Raw genomic sequence first — 17,231 nt, 5'->3', positions numbered from 1 at the left:
AAAATATGCTGAAGTCTGTGGTTGTACTGAAGCAAAGGTGAAAAAGTACAAACACTTTTGATCAGGGCCATGAATAACTATCATCGTCATCAAAAGGAAGATTTTCTTTTGGAACGTTAAATCCAACCATAAAATCCATGTGTAGGATTATAAGGTTTTGATGGAGCTCTAAGGTTGTGCCATTTTTATTATAGAAAGCAATTTTATTGATCTTCCAGACATAAACTATGCGATCAATACATTTCATGATTTATATGTTTTCTGTTTCTTTGTTTACTCTGTTACCCTCAGAATTAAAGGGCCAAAAAAAGTGCATTTTTTTTTCTCTTTTCCTCTCCACTTTGTCAACATGTACTTGGTATGTTTTCTGTAAAAACATCAATCGATCCCTGCTATCGTCCTTTTGATTCTTCTTTAAATCAACACACACTAGAAATAGTGAGAATTTAGTGTAGACTGTAAGTTCATTAATAAAAACGAGGCAACGCACATAACATCCACTGACAGAATTACATCTTTTGTGCTGTCTCTTTATTTGATTTGCAATAAAAGAGGCAAAGACCATTTAGCTTATTTATCCCTGTGTCACCAACATAACTTTGGGGAAAAACAACTTATATGTGTGTCTGTCTGTCTGTGTGTCTTATATGTGAAGTCTGCTCTGGTGATGCTAATTATGGCATGCAGGATTATGTTTACGAATAGGCACGCTGATTACCACCTGAGGTTTTGCTCCCGTTGAGAGAGACAACTGTTCTCTGCAGCATCCTGGTATCTTGTCCTGTTTAATGGCTTCATCATGCAGTCAATCACACCGTCTTCACGTTTCTAAGTAAATGCATCATAAAACATCAGAAAGTTTTGTTTTCCAAGCCTGATTTTTGGAGGAAGGTGATTTTCCTGTGCAGGATGAAATACACAGAGTTAAAATATGCAGGTTTATGTTTGTTTTGATTGCTCAGATATTTTGGATTTTTGTACTCGTGTATTTGGCCATATTTCAAATATTTGTTCTTTGAACAGTGTTTTTAACTAACCAGTAGGATGTGCTTGAGTGCCTGGTCCTAGAAGAGACATAGTTTAGCTGTCTGCAGTGGGGGCAAGCTGCCCACCAGCAGAGAAACTGCCGGCTGCAGAGAAGCTCTCCAACAGGTCGCTGTTGGGCCACAAACTGTCGGAGGCAAAGGCGCGTACACATGTCTAATTTTCCTTTCACACATTCAGACCCATACTTAATTAATTGTAGCTCCCAGCCATTTGACAGTCATACTGTGTGAGTGTATGTGCAGCTGGCCCAGTCACACTCCATTCAACACCCATCTGTCCGTGTCAAGCCGGACTCCTTCTTCATTTTTCCCCCCCTTTGCCTTTCTGCCTTTTTATGCCTCTCTTTGGGCAAATCAACACCCAAAACCACAGTGCAAACACTGAACTGTTGGCAGACACTGTAATCAAGGTGATCTATGATTAATTGTCTGGTGAGAACACATGTAAAGATATGTATGCAGGAAGGATGGTGGAAACAAAGCCGTATGGTGGCTGATGTTTGAAGTCACCTTGCAAACTATAGACAAAAATAGAGCAGCAGGAGAATTTGAGACTCAGTACAACGACCCACAGTAAAACTATAACACTATCAATTACACAACTTTAAACTTAAATTTACAACACTTTAGTTGTTGCTTCTTCTATTTTATAACATTGATTATGAATTTTATGTTAACATTTTTTTTTAATTTAAAACTAATATAATTAGAGATGATTAGAGGGAGCTACGTTAGTTGTAGATATTTTACGGAATATCATTTTGCTTTGTATTTTTTAAGCTTGTTAACGGTAACCTTTACTGCATTATGGCACAATGACTGTATTTTTGTGACCATAATCCACCCCAGAAAAAAGTTCCACCAAGGAACCTTGTGACAAAAATGGGCCTTTGCAAAAAATAAAAAAATGGCGCTCAAAAGACTTTATGGAATTTATTTTCCTTTTACATTTGCAGAGCTTTATTAACTAAATATTTGTTCATTTTATTTTTTTATTTAAGCTTTTATGCATAATAACCTCCCTGATTTTATCAAGAAAAAATACCAAAAAGTAATTTATAGTGGAACGTTAGTGTGTGGTTCATCCAGACAATTTTGTGTTGCAATAATACATTTCATCACTTTGCAATGATGTATGAAAACTAAGTTGATTTTCAATTTAGAGCCATTTCAGATGTTGTGCCTACTAGTGATAAAATGTGTAATTTTGGGAAAAAAGGTCATCTTAATGCAATTTGAATAAGGTAATCACAGCAGCACCTTCAATTTTATATCAAAAAATTATTGCCTGGTCGTTAGTGGAAACCTATTTGTGCCTAGAGTCCTATGTGTGCAATGAGCCTTGATGAACATCAGAATTAGGTGTAAGATAATCCAGCACTGTTGGCTCCATATAGCCTGAGAATACTCTGATCACACAGCACTACAATGGCCTCTATAAATAACTTTAAATCATAGAAATCAAATATTAGCTGTTTCGAAACTAACTCGTTTTAAAATTTCTCTCTCATTTGTTTTGATCTGTGGCATCTATTGTATTTGTATTTGTTTATTTTTGTAGTTAATTTTTTATTTGTTATGTGACCTATGTATATTATGTATCTTCAGTTGTTTATGTTGAATGTTTGGACCCCAGGAAGAGTAGATGCAGGGAACTGCAACTAATGGGGAGCCAAAGAAAAAAGGAAAGAAAGAAAGAAAGAAAGAAAAAGGGAAAGAAAGACAGACACCAGAAACCAGTCAATGCTGAATTGAGACCACAAGTACAATGGAACAAGTCCTTTCCTGTGCAGATAAAACCAACTTGGTGCAGAATGAATTCTTTCTCGTTAATCTGAACATTCCTCCTGTTGTTTGTTTTGTCCACTTTGTTTATTAGCTTTGTTGCTCTTGACTCCATCAGCACAAAGTTAATTGGTTGCTCTTTCATGCAGACATGAGCATGAGTGGAGAGTTGAAGTCGAGTCGCTCCAGGGCAGCTAGTAAGAGGGCCAGCAACACCACTTATGGGTGAGTATGAGCCACCTATTCACACACACACACGAGCACACACACACACACACGCAGACTTGTGCAGACACTCTAATTCCCTCACACTCTCAAAGATAATGATGTGTTGTGTTATTTGCTGCAGCCCTTTATCTGCAACTCTGCTGCATCTCAGCTTTCCAATAAATGCAGCATTATTCGTTATTAGCTTCATACCTGCTGTGTGTTTAAGCGTCTATTGATTTGTGCCAGAGGTGCGGTTTCCATCATTCAGTGTTTTAAATTATTTGTTGATGCAACGCACACGTGTGATTGGAGCTGATTGCTGCCTATTGCCGGCAGGTCAATGCAGCACTGTGGAGCTAGGCGCGCTCTGTGCTTCGAATTAGAGGGTAGGGCGCAGGAGAGAGATGACTTTGCATTGGCTTATTGAGTTTGTTTATACTTTCTAACAAGAACAAAACATAAAGATACTACTGGTTTCAGTGTCTGCAGCATCAGTCTCAAGCTGGAGTAGATTCTCATTTATTGACTCGTGTTCTGCTACTGGCCTCATTTGTGTTTTTTGTCTGGTGTGTTTTCTGGAAGTCCATATGCTGTTTCTTATTTCTCATATTCGTTGAGTTCCTAAAAAGCCCCTAAAGAAGCCACATTGAATGTTTTTCTTTTCTTTTTTGCAAAGTAAACCATTCTTCACTCAACTCTCATCCACATGCAAACACTGCCTTCCAAATTTTTGGAAGTGCTTCCTAATGTGAGATTATTAAAGACCCAGTTTGTGGTACATACCTGTAGCTTTTTGCTCAAGAAGCCGAAACAACAACTGAGTTTTTTTATTTTGTTCTATTTTGTTTGTTTGTTTGGCAAGATGTGCCCTGATCCTGAAGTCATTGCACTTTGACTGTGTGCTAAAAAGGTTAATTACTTCCAGAAAATGGTAAAGGAAGTCAATGAAAGAACAAGCTACAGCTGTCTGGGGAGAAACAGCAGCACTGTTTTTTTTTTTTCTTTAGCTGCTGTTGCTCTGTTTCCTATCTTGACATGTATGTTTTTGTTTTGGAAATTTTGTGATAGATGTTGCACACTGGCATGAACGTGAGAAAATTAACACCTAAAGTGCATGGGGGATGGGCAATTGTCATATCATTTATCATTTATTGTGATAAATTTCTTATGATAAATATTTTTGATTTATCGTTATGATAACTTCCAATTAATGTTTAAAAAAAAATACAAATTGTCCGCAGTGTTGGGATTGTTAGCTTTACCGTTTTCTTTTGTAATTGAGAACATCAATAAATATCAATAAATTTTAAAATATTATTAACTGCAGTGACTATGTTCAAGTGATACAAATCACACTTCGTTATGTGATTGGTGTCCTAAAGAAGCATATTAATACTTTTTTGAGAGCAATAATTGTTTGTGGAGATGGGACTGCTGTGTGCGGCAGTCACAGTCGTACCTAAAGTTATGGCCACTTTTATCAGTATCATAATAGTACCACAAAATATCGTGGTAAAACGTAAAGTCCATATCGCCCAACCCTAGTGTCCATTCATCCTTGCAAAATAGTTAAAGTACAGTTACATTAATCACAGACAATTTGTGAAGAGGAATTTTCAAGTCTTCTGCAGCCTCTAACAACGTTTCTACCGGGACTGACCCACATTTATTTATCATCCATCTTCACATCAACTCTGTTCAGGTTTTGTGTTCCCACTGAACAGAAGGATCCCCACACAATGATGATGCCACCATCACGTTTTGCAGTGGTAGTGGCTTGTTCAGGGTGATGTGTGACGTTAGCTCTCTGCCACACATGACTTTATGAATGAAGGTGAAAAAGTCCATATGAAAAAAGCTCTCATATGAAAAGAACAGCTGGCACAAGAAGCAAAACTCAAGTAGCTCATAATTGAGTGAACTGAATTATGATTTAATTAATAGCTGCTTAGCTCCTTTTAATTAGCCACTTAGCTGCTTTTAAGGTAAACTGATGAGGCAAATGCCTGATCAACATTCTGCTTCTAGCTGGATGTAGCAGCATTGAAACCAAAGTAGTGGCCTAATCAGAATGCTGTGACCTGTGTGTGGATGGTGACAAGATATGACAAATTTAGCACAGGCCAGATTCTTTAGGTACTTGTTTCAAAATCAATAAAATCATAAAATTGTTATGAAATTGGAAGGGAAGCCAGTAAAAAAATGACACATATCTTAAATCCACTGAGATGTGTGTAAGCATTTACTACGTGAAATGTTAACACCACACTCATGATGTGAAGGTGTGAATGTGAAAAGCCTCACAGACCTGCTGGTGCTGTTTAAGACTGTTTGTTTTCCATTTGTTATCAGACTTGACAGGCTCCTTTTATCATCCCCATAAAATATCACATGGGCGATATCAAGCTGTATCAGTGGTGAGACCTCAGGTGTTTTTCTTTGTGAGCATGCATGTGTGTGGTTCTGTATGACTAACCTCATTAATGCAATGATGCATGCTGCTAAAAAAAACATGGGGGACAGTGCGAATAATGTTTGAGGTTAAGGTCAGAGAGAGACGAGGAGAAAGAGAGAGAGAACTGGATTAAAGATATTCTGCACACGGACAGGGGCAACCTGGGGACACAATATATTATATATGAATCCTAACACAGCAAAGTAATATGTCCAGTGTCAGTGTGTTATGTCAGGGAGATAAACCTGGTGGATAACCTAGATTGTAAGTGGCTTGAATAGAAAGAGATAGATCATTTATATAATATTTATATATCATATTTACAGTATTACTATCAATAGTGCTCTGTGAAATTATCCAAAGGAAAACTTGAATGAAAAAGAAATAGTTTTCACCTCAGATTTGTGAACTGCTCGACTGGAATCGAACAGTTCACAAACTGTGCCTTGTTCCTTGAAAATGTTTTTCTTCTTTTGTCGACTTTGTGAAGGAATCCTTGAGTCCACTCTTCGGTAACTCACTTCCTCTTAACATTGCTTTCTTTGCTTTCAGCACCACATTTTAACATTATTTGTGAACACCGTGGAATGCAGTGCTGGATAGATTGCTCTTATTTAATGTTTTTTGGGGTTTGATTTGGAGCTATAAAGAAGCTTTTTTTTCTGCTTGTTTTTGAAACAGTCTGAAGACACTTTCATATTTGCTCAGCCGTTTCTGAATTTCAATCCAGGTTTTTTATTGAAATATGTGAAGATGATGCAAATCATTGAGTCCTGCTCCTCTTTATCCCTTTATAGTCTTTGCAAAGGTTTATGGCTGTCTCTTCTGTATTTGGCAAACACACACAAATATTGCAAATCCAATATCCCGTCATACTCTCTCTAGTCACATGTGGATAGAAAACAACATAAATATGACTTTATTGTACAAAAGAAGTCAGTCTCCACCACCAAACCAAAATGCGATTTCAATTCCAAATGAATAGATAAGTCAAATGTGTCTTATTCCAGTTTAGGGTACATGATCAATTTTCCAGAGCCAGAAACTACAACACAGCCACAGACACAAATGTAAATCATGTGGAGACAGCTACCAAAAATTTCTCTGTCCAGACTAAAACCCCCCGCGCCGTGAGGCTGGCAGCGTAGAGCCCCGTCTGCTCCCGCCTCTCTCCATCCTCACAGAGTCGGCCAACAAACACTTCTGCCTGCGGCCCAGATAATTCAGGAAACAAAAAAAACCTCAACCTCCTCCGTAAGACACTAAAGTCCCGTTATCTGCTTGCCGACTCCATGCAGGTTTACAGCATTTCTGAACGGATTTAATTACTAGAGAGTTTGATTTGTTTTTACATGATTACATTTTTAAACTCAGATGGCCAGCCCAGTAAAATCTTTTCATATTGTGTATGAACAAATTATGTCATGTTTAATGGTGGCAGCCTTCCATGGAGGAAAGGTACATGCCTTCTTTCCATTGCCTTCATCTTTTTTACCCTCACATGTCTCCCCTGTTTCCTGTAGAGCGGCCATGACAACACATGGGTGTTATCATTTATTATTACTTTCCGACAGACACAGGTGTCCTTTAACTCAGTAAACCCCAGCTGTGTGGAGAGAGTGGCAAGCATTTCCCCACCCAGACACAGATGCTACTGCGTTGCTGCTTCTTTATGCTCTGGTGAACAACTATAGAAGCCCACTGCTCTTTGTGGCCTTCATTAAGAGGCTCAGGTGCCACACAGGGTCTTAAAGGGTGTTTACGCTAATGGCTAACCCATAAACTGGGATTGTTTTTCTTTTATTCTTTATTTCTTTACATAATGTAGATGGTAAAAGAAAATCCTGGTCTGGGTTCATTTGACCCTACAGGGCTGGGTTACAGATTTAACGTGGCATTCAGGGTAAGATTTTCAACCCAAGAAATGTGTTAAAGCGATAAGTGTTTGACATTTAAAGCTAACAATCATCCAGGCATTTTTTTTTACACTCTTATCCCGTTGGGGTCGGGAAGGGTACTGGTGCCTATCTCCAGCTGTCAACGGGCGAGAGGCGGGGTCACCCTGGACGGGTCGCCTGTCCATCGCAGGGCAACACAGAGACAGACGGGACAAACAACCACACGCACACACTCACTAAGGAGAATTTAGAGAGACCAATTAACCTAATAGTCATGCATTTGGACTGTGGGAGGAAGCCGGAGTACCCGGAGAGAACCCACCATGCACAGGGAGAACATGCAAACTCCATACAGAAAGACCCGGGGCTGGGAATCGAACTCAGGACCTTTTTGCTGCAAGGCAACAGTGCTACCAACTGCGTCACTGTGTAGCCCAAGCTATCAAAAATACTTTGATTACCAAGCAACTATTATTTGATAGGGGTGTAACAATACCTAAGACTCACAAGGCGAGATGAGACGCGATACCGGGACAAGATGAGGTTTTGATATTATTTATAAGAAAACTCAATTTTTTTAAAGGCATTTATTTTGTATTTTAATAGATTTTGCCACAAACTCAACAAATTGATGTGTCTTTTTCTGATTTATTTTGATCTTTTCAGACCTTCGGACAGTTCTTCAACTAGGCTGCAGTACAACAAGTGCATTTCCCAGTGGCTTTTGATAAAGTTTATTGTTATTGTTTAGAAGTTCAATGTACTCCAAGACGTCCATGCACTTTTTCAAACCCATAACCTTCTGTGTTGTCCAAGCAAGACAATACTGCTAATACCTTACCTAATAGTTCATGAGAAAATAATATTGATAAATGAAGACAATAGCTTTACAATGTCTAATTAGAATTTAACAATAAATGTTTGCTAATTTTTTGACATTATGTCCAATTTTTGAACCAACTTAGCACTTGCTTATGCCAAATAATTAGAGGGTAAAATGCTAATTTTTCTTAATACAGTAAACTTGTGCTCTAGTGAGAACTAAAGTATTGATACCACCCACTCATATTTAAAATATTATATAGAAGCATTTTACAATGCTTTTACTAGTTCATATGTCATCCTGAGGAAGAAGTTCTTCAGTGTCTGATAAGGCCGTTGTGTAGGTAAAGATGTTGCTTTTCCTTAAGATTTCCTTTCTAACCAAGCAAACAGGATCATCATTTTTAGCCTGGTATTCTTACCTTAAATGTATCTTCTCAGAATAAAGCAAGCATTTTGGTTGAAGAAATAACACAAGCGAACTTTATTTTTGTTTGGTCATAGCTTTAATCAGTGTCTGACAAATTTACCTCATCGCTAATTGCATTATCTGCTTAATTGTACCTCTCTGTGCAAAGGGAAAGGAAGGATTCACACAGGGATGATGGTGTGTGACCATCAAGCAGAGTGTGTGTGCATTTCCACCTCTTAATTTGCCATAATCAGTCATTATCACTAATTATGAGAAGGGACAGTCATCAAAGTGCTGGAAATAGGATGGAATAAATGCAGCAGCCTGATGGTTTTTCTTATACATCTAAGAAGGATGATCAGAGAACAGTGGTTCAATTGAATTTTGTGTTTATTACAAGTTTTTTTATTCACAGGAATACATCTGAAAACGTTAATCTACCCACAATTCTCACAACCAAGCCTTTACAGTTTTTTTCATCCTGAAAATTATGAGTCAGGGTCAAATAACCGATAATATAAGATGAATAAAACCTCTGTCACTGTTAACATTGCTCCCATTAAAGCTTCAACCTTGTCCTACTTGTCTGTAAGAGGTTTTGTCCTGTTCAGGTTAAAATATCTTCCTGTTCTTACTTTATTCTTCTGATATTGCCATGTTTCTCAATTTCATCCATGTTCTTCACTATGAAAAACAAACATTGTATACCAGAAAGATGTAATGAGAAACTTATCACACAAGGTGGTTGTTTATCTCTTTTTCTGTGCAATATTTGACACTTGGTCTGACAGATTGTATATGTGTATCCAGCCTGCAGCGCCGTTGGCTGTCATCTGTAAATGCGCCACATGCTGTGGGAAACCAAGGGGCAAAGCTGAAGTTCATTGGCTTTTATGATCAAATTCCTTCCTTTAGTTTGACTCTTGCTAGTCAAACTAAATCCCATCTACTTTCATTTCAGTTCAGAGGTTTACCATGCAACATTTTATTAGCACAACATGTTTAATCATGTGTTATTTTTTTGTTTTGTTTTGAAAGATTTAGATATTATTTTAAAATTGTAAATTTTGTTAACATTTCAGTAGCAGCTGACTGACATTGTAACTGGACAGGAATATATAAGTTCGCAATTCTATCTACTGCTTATCAAATATGAAGAAAGGAAATGTAACATACAAAGACGTGACTTGATATTGTGAATCTGTTTCATCAGGTTTGAAATAAATCTGAACCTATCAATAATGATCATTAATAACATGATCAGTTTTGTGATTACAACTAAGTAGGAGTCAGATTAAAATTAATTCAATTCTTGAAATTACAAAAAACAGACAACTGGTAGAAGTTGAAAGAAAAAATGTGCTACCAATAGTGTGAATTCTTTCAGTGGTAACATTGAGCAAGTTGTTCATTATTTATGAGCAGGAATGTCAAGGAGATGGATTTATTTGGGATTCTGTTGCCTCCCTGAATGGAGACATAATAAACTTCCTGACCTTCTTTTCCTTGCAGAACGCAAGAGTTGGTATCCTGTTATGATTGACAAAATGTCTTTCACGAATAGCTTAGGTGTGTTTTGTACAGATGAAAAACAAAAGGCAGATCATCACAGCTTTATGACTTTACGGGGATTGACGTCTTCCCATTTAATTTCACTTTGAGAATAGCTTTCATGTCTTCTTATGCTTGCACAGTGGCTAAAAGAAAAAAAATGTTATACAGAGAGTTCTTTATCTAAGAGACGGATATATTAGTGCTTTCAGTATGAATATAAATATTATGGCTGACAATAACTCCACTCAGATTTGACACAAACAGGCCAGCATTGCAGCTCAAATGTAACGTAGGAGTGGAAAACCATATTACAGCACTATACACTAACGGTAAGTGCAGTTTCACTTAAAAGCCAATTGATTCTGAATTGTATCATGTTGCCATTATAACATTGTGACTGGTAATAAACCCAAAATATTTTCTCAAAGACGAGAGTGTTTTACTTCATTCAGAGAATGCACAAAAAATAACTCCTGCAGAAAGCTGGTGTCAATTTTGTGCAGAGGAAAACAAAAAGCAAAACGGCTGTTAAAAAAACAAACATTTTGCAATCTCATGTAAAACTAGATGCAGATTGCTCCCATCACCTGGACTGGCAGTCAAAACAGCTGCAAAACAACATATGAGATTGTACCTTAATCTCTTCTCCAACTATTGTAAGCATTTACTTTAAATATTAATATCTTGATTTTAACATTTCATCCCTGCAGCAACATTTAGACATAAAGCCTCTTATTTTGGGTTTCAAAACGAGAGACTAATTCAGTGAGACGTTCTATCAGCTACTAAAATCTCTAAACGACATGGGTATCATCAACAAATACTCAAGTTTTGACTTAAGTGCCAATTTTGTATTCCACCATCAGAGGCAAACCCATTTCCTGCCAAAGTGGGACACAGGATTGTTCAAGAAAATTCTCAACTATTGTTTCAAGAGTTGTGTTCTCCTGATGTCCTGTTTGAAATATCTTCAAGGTGTCAGCAGACAGCCTGTTGTTTTTATTACCATTTCTTTACCTTGTTCATCCTAGTAATACCTGAAGGACTGTTGCAATGTGCTTTCTCTCATTAGGACACATTTCATTTTTTGTGAGCAATGATGTAGTTTAAACTTATATTTGTCAAACATGCTTTACTGTTTGGACAGTAGATCCACTGTAACTATGGCATTGTATGTATTCCAGCTTTATGACTCTTCCTTTGAAAATTCGTTCTTCTCTTGTCCTTGTTCTCGAGCACAATCCTTAGACAGATGCTGTCTGTGTCTTTCACATTTAACAGCTACAGTTACACTGATTAGCTCTTGGACAAAGTGAATGATTTACTCTTCAGTTTCCATGCTAGACTTTACACAAAGCATACTGTTTGGCAGATTGGTGGAGGAAGATGACACTACAACTCTGATTGGTGGTATTCTGGACTGTTTTATTACTCTTGCAGCTGAGTGTTAACTGATCTTTTAGTTGGCTACTCTGATATTTTCTCTGTCTGATAATCTATAATCAGATAATGCTGGGTTGTACCCATCTGCACTTTCAGTTACAAACTTGTGTAATCCAGGAAAGCAAAAGGCAGCACTCAGATGCAGTAATCAAACAATTAATCTGACAAAATGACGGCAGAAACATATGAAAGCATTATTCATATGGGAGGTTTGTGGTGGAACATTTTTTTGCAAAAGTGGCACAAGACCTCTTGCCTCTTACAGTAAGAAGGATTTGATTGATTTGATTTAGATAGCCTCTCCAAACCATCTATCCATCCTGGATAATGCCAAATCAATCAAGAGTGCAGCATTTTTATCTCTTAAGCTTCTGCTCTCATGTCACTCTTATTATGTGTGCATAGCTGCATGACTAACTGGCAGTCTGGGTGACAGACCGTCACTGGCAAAGCATGCCACCGTGGTGGCAGTTCTCACTTGCGCTGTGGCCAAAAACAGCCCACTAACTATGCACCAAAGCCTGCTGTTCCCTCCCCTTTCCACTTTAACATCAATTTTACAGCCTAACTGCCATTTTCACTTTGCTGTCCAGCCTCCCTCTCTGTCCCCTGACAGCTTTCTCTCTGCATGGATACACAGACAATGTGCTGTTTGCAGTCCATTCCTAAGAGGTGACTGGAGCTGTACTGTAGGTAAAGGTCAGTGCAGACTGAGGTGGATGTACTGCTGGGGAAAAGGTCAATCCCCGCAGAGGAGGAAGGAAAGTGCATCAGATAGTTTCAGGGCCACCGACAAAGCCTCTGAGACGGTGGGAAACAAGAGAGAGCAGAAGACGGTGGGCAGAACATCCTGGCTGCAGACAGGATGTTACAGGGAGATAAATTGCAGAGAAAAAAATAAAAATGATGAGATATTTTATCACGCTACGACAACAAACTCCCATGTTTTTCATACAAGACATACTAACATAATGTAGCACATTATTGTGAAATGAAAGTAAAAGGCCACGTTTTAAAAAAAAAAAGATTGTAAACATAAGAATTTGTCTTATCGTATTTTCCACACTATAAGGCGCACCTAAAAACCTTCAATTTCCTCAAAAGCCAACAGTGCGCCTTATAATCCGGTGCGCCTTATATATGGACCAATATTGAGCCACAACAGGTCTAGCAACTACGGTAAGCAGCCGCCGACTTCATTTTCGCCCGCAGAAGAAGAAGCACGCAGTGCATGCTGGGATAGTTGTCAGAACGCTGGTTCGTTAATAAAGTTTGACTGACCTATCTACCTACCAGCCGTCTATGATCAGGTCGTCTGCAGGTCATTTAGCACCACGTTCTCCAGGAACATCCTGTGCGCGAACGGAGAAGGGTGACCATCGTCCGGCCACTCCCCGGCCCAGTCGCGGAAAGCTCTCCTCGCCGACCGGAGTCGGACTGTTTTGTTGACATTCTTTATGTCAACAAAGTGGCTTTAGACATTCATCCGGGGTGCTTCGACTATGGTTACCAAGGGACCAGCCCCTATACATTTAAAGGCGGGGGGGAAGAGAGACAGAGACTGCGGAGTGACCTCTTTATTACACATCCACATTTGTAGAGTACGGAACAAATCGCATCCCGGGTGGCAACCCTAACTGTACCATCTATTCTATACGCCTTATAATGCTGTGCATTATAAGGCGTATATAATGTGGAAAATACGGTACATTTGTATTTAGCCCACTGAGTGAATCCTTTGTAGAACCACACTATAATGCAATTAGACTGCAAGTCCAGTCAGGTTGGATAAACCTGGAACCACAGATCTGGACTTTAATTGCTATTTCACTGCATGAATATTTTTTGATTTGAATTCTGTTGTTCTGATTTCTTGTTGGTATGGAAAGTGAACCACCAGAGTCACATATTTTTTTGGAAACTCTTAAGATTTTCTCCCAGGACTGCAGTGTGTTTAGCTCTGTCTGTTCCCGACCAACTCTGACCGTCTTCCTTATCTTTGTGGAAGAATGCATCCCCACAGCATGATGCTGCCATCACCATGGTGCACTGTGGGGGTGATTTGCTCAAGATGACACACAGTGTTTAATTTTATCTCATTCCTCCAGAGCACATGTTTAGCTGACCTTATGTATGGGAACATGACTTCTTATGGCTTTCTTTTTATAATGGCTTTCTCCTTTTTACCCTCCAAAACGGCCCGCCTTGTGGAGAACACAATGCCCGTTAACTCTCCCTTCCAGTGGGGCTTTGCAGCTCCTCCAGAGATACCATGGGCCTCTTGGCTGCTTCCCTGAATAAAGGTCTTCTTTTCAGGCCCATCAGTTTATGTGGACAGCAGTTTTTTTGGCAGGTTTTCAGTTGTGGGATAATCCTTTAGTTTCCAGATGATGGATTGGACAATGCCCCATGTGATGTTTAAAGCTTTTTAATCCAAGCCTTCTTTGAACTGTTCCACAACTTTTCCTGGAACCTGCCTGGATGTGTTCTTTGGTCCTTTTGGTGCTGCTGTTTGTTCTCTAACAAACAAATGAAATCTTCACAGATTTTTACTTATTCTGAGATTAAATTATACACAGGTTGACTTTTTTTTTTAAAATCTTGTAGGTTGCACTGAAGTTTATGTGACATAGTGGAAAAAAACTCTCTGGGTATTAAAAGTTTTCCAACATCCTCCATCCCAACCACTGCTGAAGCTCAAAGCATCACCCAGCCATGTGCAGACTTATCTGTGCAGGTCTGTCCGTCTGCTAATGAAGTCATCACCATCCTCACTCCTTACCCTCAGCTGCCAGGACAAAAGTGAGGGAAGCAGGTGGAAAACAGAGTGCAGAAGGCATAAATGAGGATTAATGTGGAAAGGTGAGTGATAAGCAGGGTGCAACCCAAAGGAACAGTGAAGGACAAGTGTGAAACAATTGAACAAAAGAGCAGCAAAGAGGAGAGAAAAATGCAGATGGAATAGAAATAACAGCAGCCACGGAGCGTGAGGGGTGAAGAAAGCGAGGGAGAGAAAGCTAGTGAGCACTGCACTGCGTGTCATTGCCCCCCTGGCGTGAACAATCCATCTCAAATTGATCTTCCAGCTCGGCCCAGCAGGGCATTCGGAATCAATCTCAAATTGATCTCTGTGCCAGAGGTCGGGAAAACTAGCAGTGGAGCTTATCAGAAATATAGTGGTGCTGTGAGGATCTGACAGGGAAACTTATCACACCGCACAACAGGAAATGGGCTCTGAGCCCCCTGGGGCAGAAAGAGGACGATCCTGTTCCCTATACACACACACACACAGACTCAATGTCTCTGCGTGTTCCCAGCCCAGCCGTGCGCTGACACATGCTCCCCAGTGTTCAGCACAGTAAGGAGAGGGCGAGGTGCGCAGAGATGCCGGTGCTCTTACACACCTACAGGGCGCCTGGAAAAATACAAACTTTGTCCGAGCATAATACGTCGATATATTTTTAAGCCAGACGGGTGAAATTCAAGGCCCGGAGCTCTTAATGACTTATAACGCATTTAATGTGTCCTCAGCGAGGCTGTGTGAAAGGCGGTCGATCAATACCAGCCTGCATTTAGACACTCAGTCAGCTTAGGGGAGCAACTTGCCACTTCAGGCTCAGTAAAAATAACAACACTTATAAACAGATGTCCCAAAGTGACTTTCAGTGGAGTCTCAAACTTAGAAAAATTGAGTCAAGGTACTGTAGTTTACAACAGGGTGCATAAAAAAAACTTTCAAACCCTTTCTTCTTTTTTAAAGCGTTTTGCTTCCAGGCAACAAATCTGGTTGGTAATATTTTACAGCGGTTTTCTTAGGGTCTTTCAAAAAACAAAGACTAATATACAGAAACATTCAAACTGATCTTACAGTCAGATTTAAATTTTATTGAATACATTCTAATTCAGTCCCAGCTATAAAACAGTGCAGTCAAGTTTGACGCAACGGGTGGAAGAAAAAAGAAAAGTCTAAGGAAACCCACCTGATTGCATCTATTCTTTGATTTTGAAGCAATCCTTCATACTGAGCAGGCACTATAAAATAAAATGTCCTTTAAGAAAGATGTTTTTATCCTAAAGGATTTTATAAGCTCTACTCGTCTTTATTTGACAGTAAATCGGCAGGAAAGTGGAGGGGGAAGACATGCAGCAAAAGTTAACAGGCCAGGATTCGAACCTGTGACGGCCGCGTAGAGAACGGAGGAATATGATACATGGGTCGCCTGCTTTAACCCTGTGCCACTCCACTTTACTATCTTACGACACAAAATAAAAATAAAAAAAAAAAGCCACATTTCTGCACATTTATTGCAGCTATAGGAAAATGCATTTCACATATTTCTAAGTGCGTAATTGCTAAAATTGAAAAAAAAAAAAAAAAAAGAACTGCTTTCATTACTGTCCAATGCTAAGTGCATTCATTTTGCTCCTGAGGGAATGCGAACCCTGCAGTGCTGTCTCTCTCTTTCGATGACTGCCCAGGTCACCAGAATGATGCTGAAAGTGACTTTACAGAGCGCAACCAGGGACCGAAACACATGACAAACTAACAGAGGTCATTTTAACGGCACAGCAAGCTGCTGAGCGGCACAAAGATAGAACGGGGGCCAGGGAGAGGCAATAAAAAGCAGTGAGCGACTCGGGGAGGGCAGAGGAAGGGGACGGGAGCGGTGTGTTTGAGTATGTCAGCATTTGGGAGGCAGCAGTAGAGACTTTTCTGTGGCTTGGACTGCAAAAGTTGTCTGTCAGCACAGAGAGGTAATGGGGGTTAGCAGGGGGACGGAGGGGGAGTTAAAATGAGCATCTGAGTATATAAAAATATAGTCACTTGGTGCAAGGGGGCTCCATAATTCCTTCTAGTTAACAATGTTATTACAGCAGAATAACTGCTGATGCATTTGTCAAAACAAAAGAGAAAACAGTGATAGCTGAGTTTAATAATAGTGATTACCTCACTTTAAAAAAACCTTGCTTTTCAGGTTTTGGGGTATGTAAAACAAGTGATCAGTACTTCCAGTTCATATGTTGGAAGCAGAAAAAAAGGCATCAGCATTTTGGATTAACAATTATGTCTGTGGTTCTGGGTTTGTTGTATTTCTGACAGGGTTAATATTCTACTGAGACCAGGCTCCAAGCAACATAGTTAATGCACCCAAATCAGAAAGAAAAATGGATCCAAAACGCAAATTCTTTACCTATTAATATAGTCTACACCAGTGCAGCAGTCCTATTAAACACAAGTGGACTGTTAATCTACAGTTCTGGAGGCGTATTACAAAGATAAAAGAAAAGAAGTGGTTTTATTAGATGAAACTCTGGCTTTTTTTAGATGATGGTCACATGTCCCAAGGTGTAAAAGGCAAAAAAATCTCCTGTAGAGACGAGTCAGAGCTGCAGATTAGATGTTAGAAAGATGAAATCTGAGGCCTCTTCTTCCATTTAGTGAAGGTTTTTGTCTTTAACTTAGGTGATTACTATTCAAAATGGTTCAATATATTATCGACTTTTATGACAGGTGATTCCCTCACTTAATCACCTGTCTTCCCTGTCCAAAACGTGCATGCTGCTGTCCTCAAATGAACGTTGGATATGTAAATGAACGGCTGATT

The 17,231-nt window shown here is 39.2% G+C and overlaps 1 protein-coding gene across 2 annotated transcripts in view; it reads left to right on the top strand.

The window, feature by feature from the left end:
* LOC103136577 (heterogeneous nuclear ribonucleoprotein C-like) overlaps window positions 1-17,231 on the top strand; it is a 44,089-nt gene that overhangs the window by 4,612 nt on the left and 22,246 nt on the right. For both annotated transcript variants that reach the window (XM_016670390.1, XM_007549888.2), the window contains exon 2: window positions 2,981-3,056. In XM_016670390.1, the coding sequence (XP_016525876.1) occupies window positions 2,983-3,056 (74 nt within the window). In that variant the 5' untranslated portion in view covers window positions 2,981-2,982. The remainder of the gene's footprint in view (window positions 1-2,980; window positions 3,057-17,231) is intronic.

Source organism: Poecilia formosa, unplaced genomic scaffold, assembly GCF_000485575.1.
Source record: "Poecilia formosa unplaced genomic scaffold, Poecilia_formosa-5.1.2 Scaffold33, whole genome shotgun sequence".
In the NCBI taxonomy this organism is placed as follows: Eukaryota; Metazoa; Chordata; class Actinopteri; order Cyprinodontiformes; family Poeciliidae; genus Poecilia; species Poecilia formosa.
Note: the sequence above shows the minus strand (reverse complement) of the source record. Positions and strands in the feature narration are given on the sequence as shown.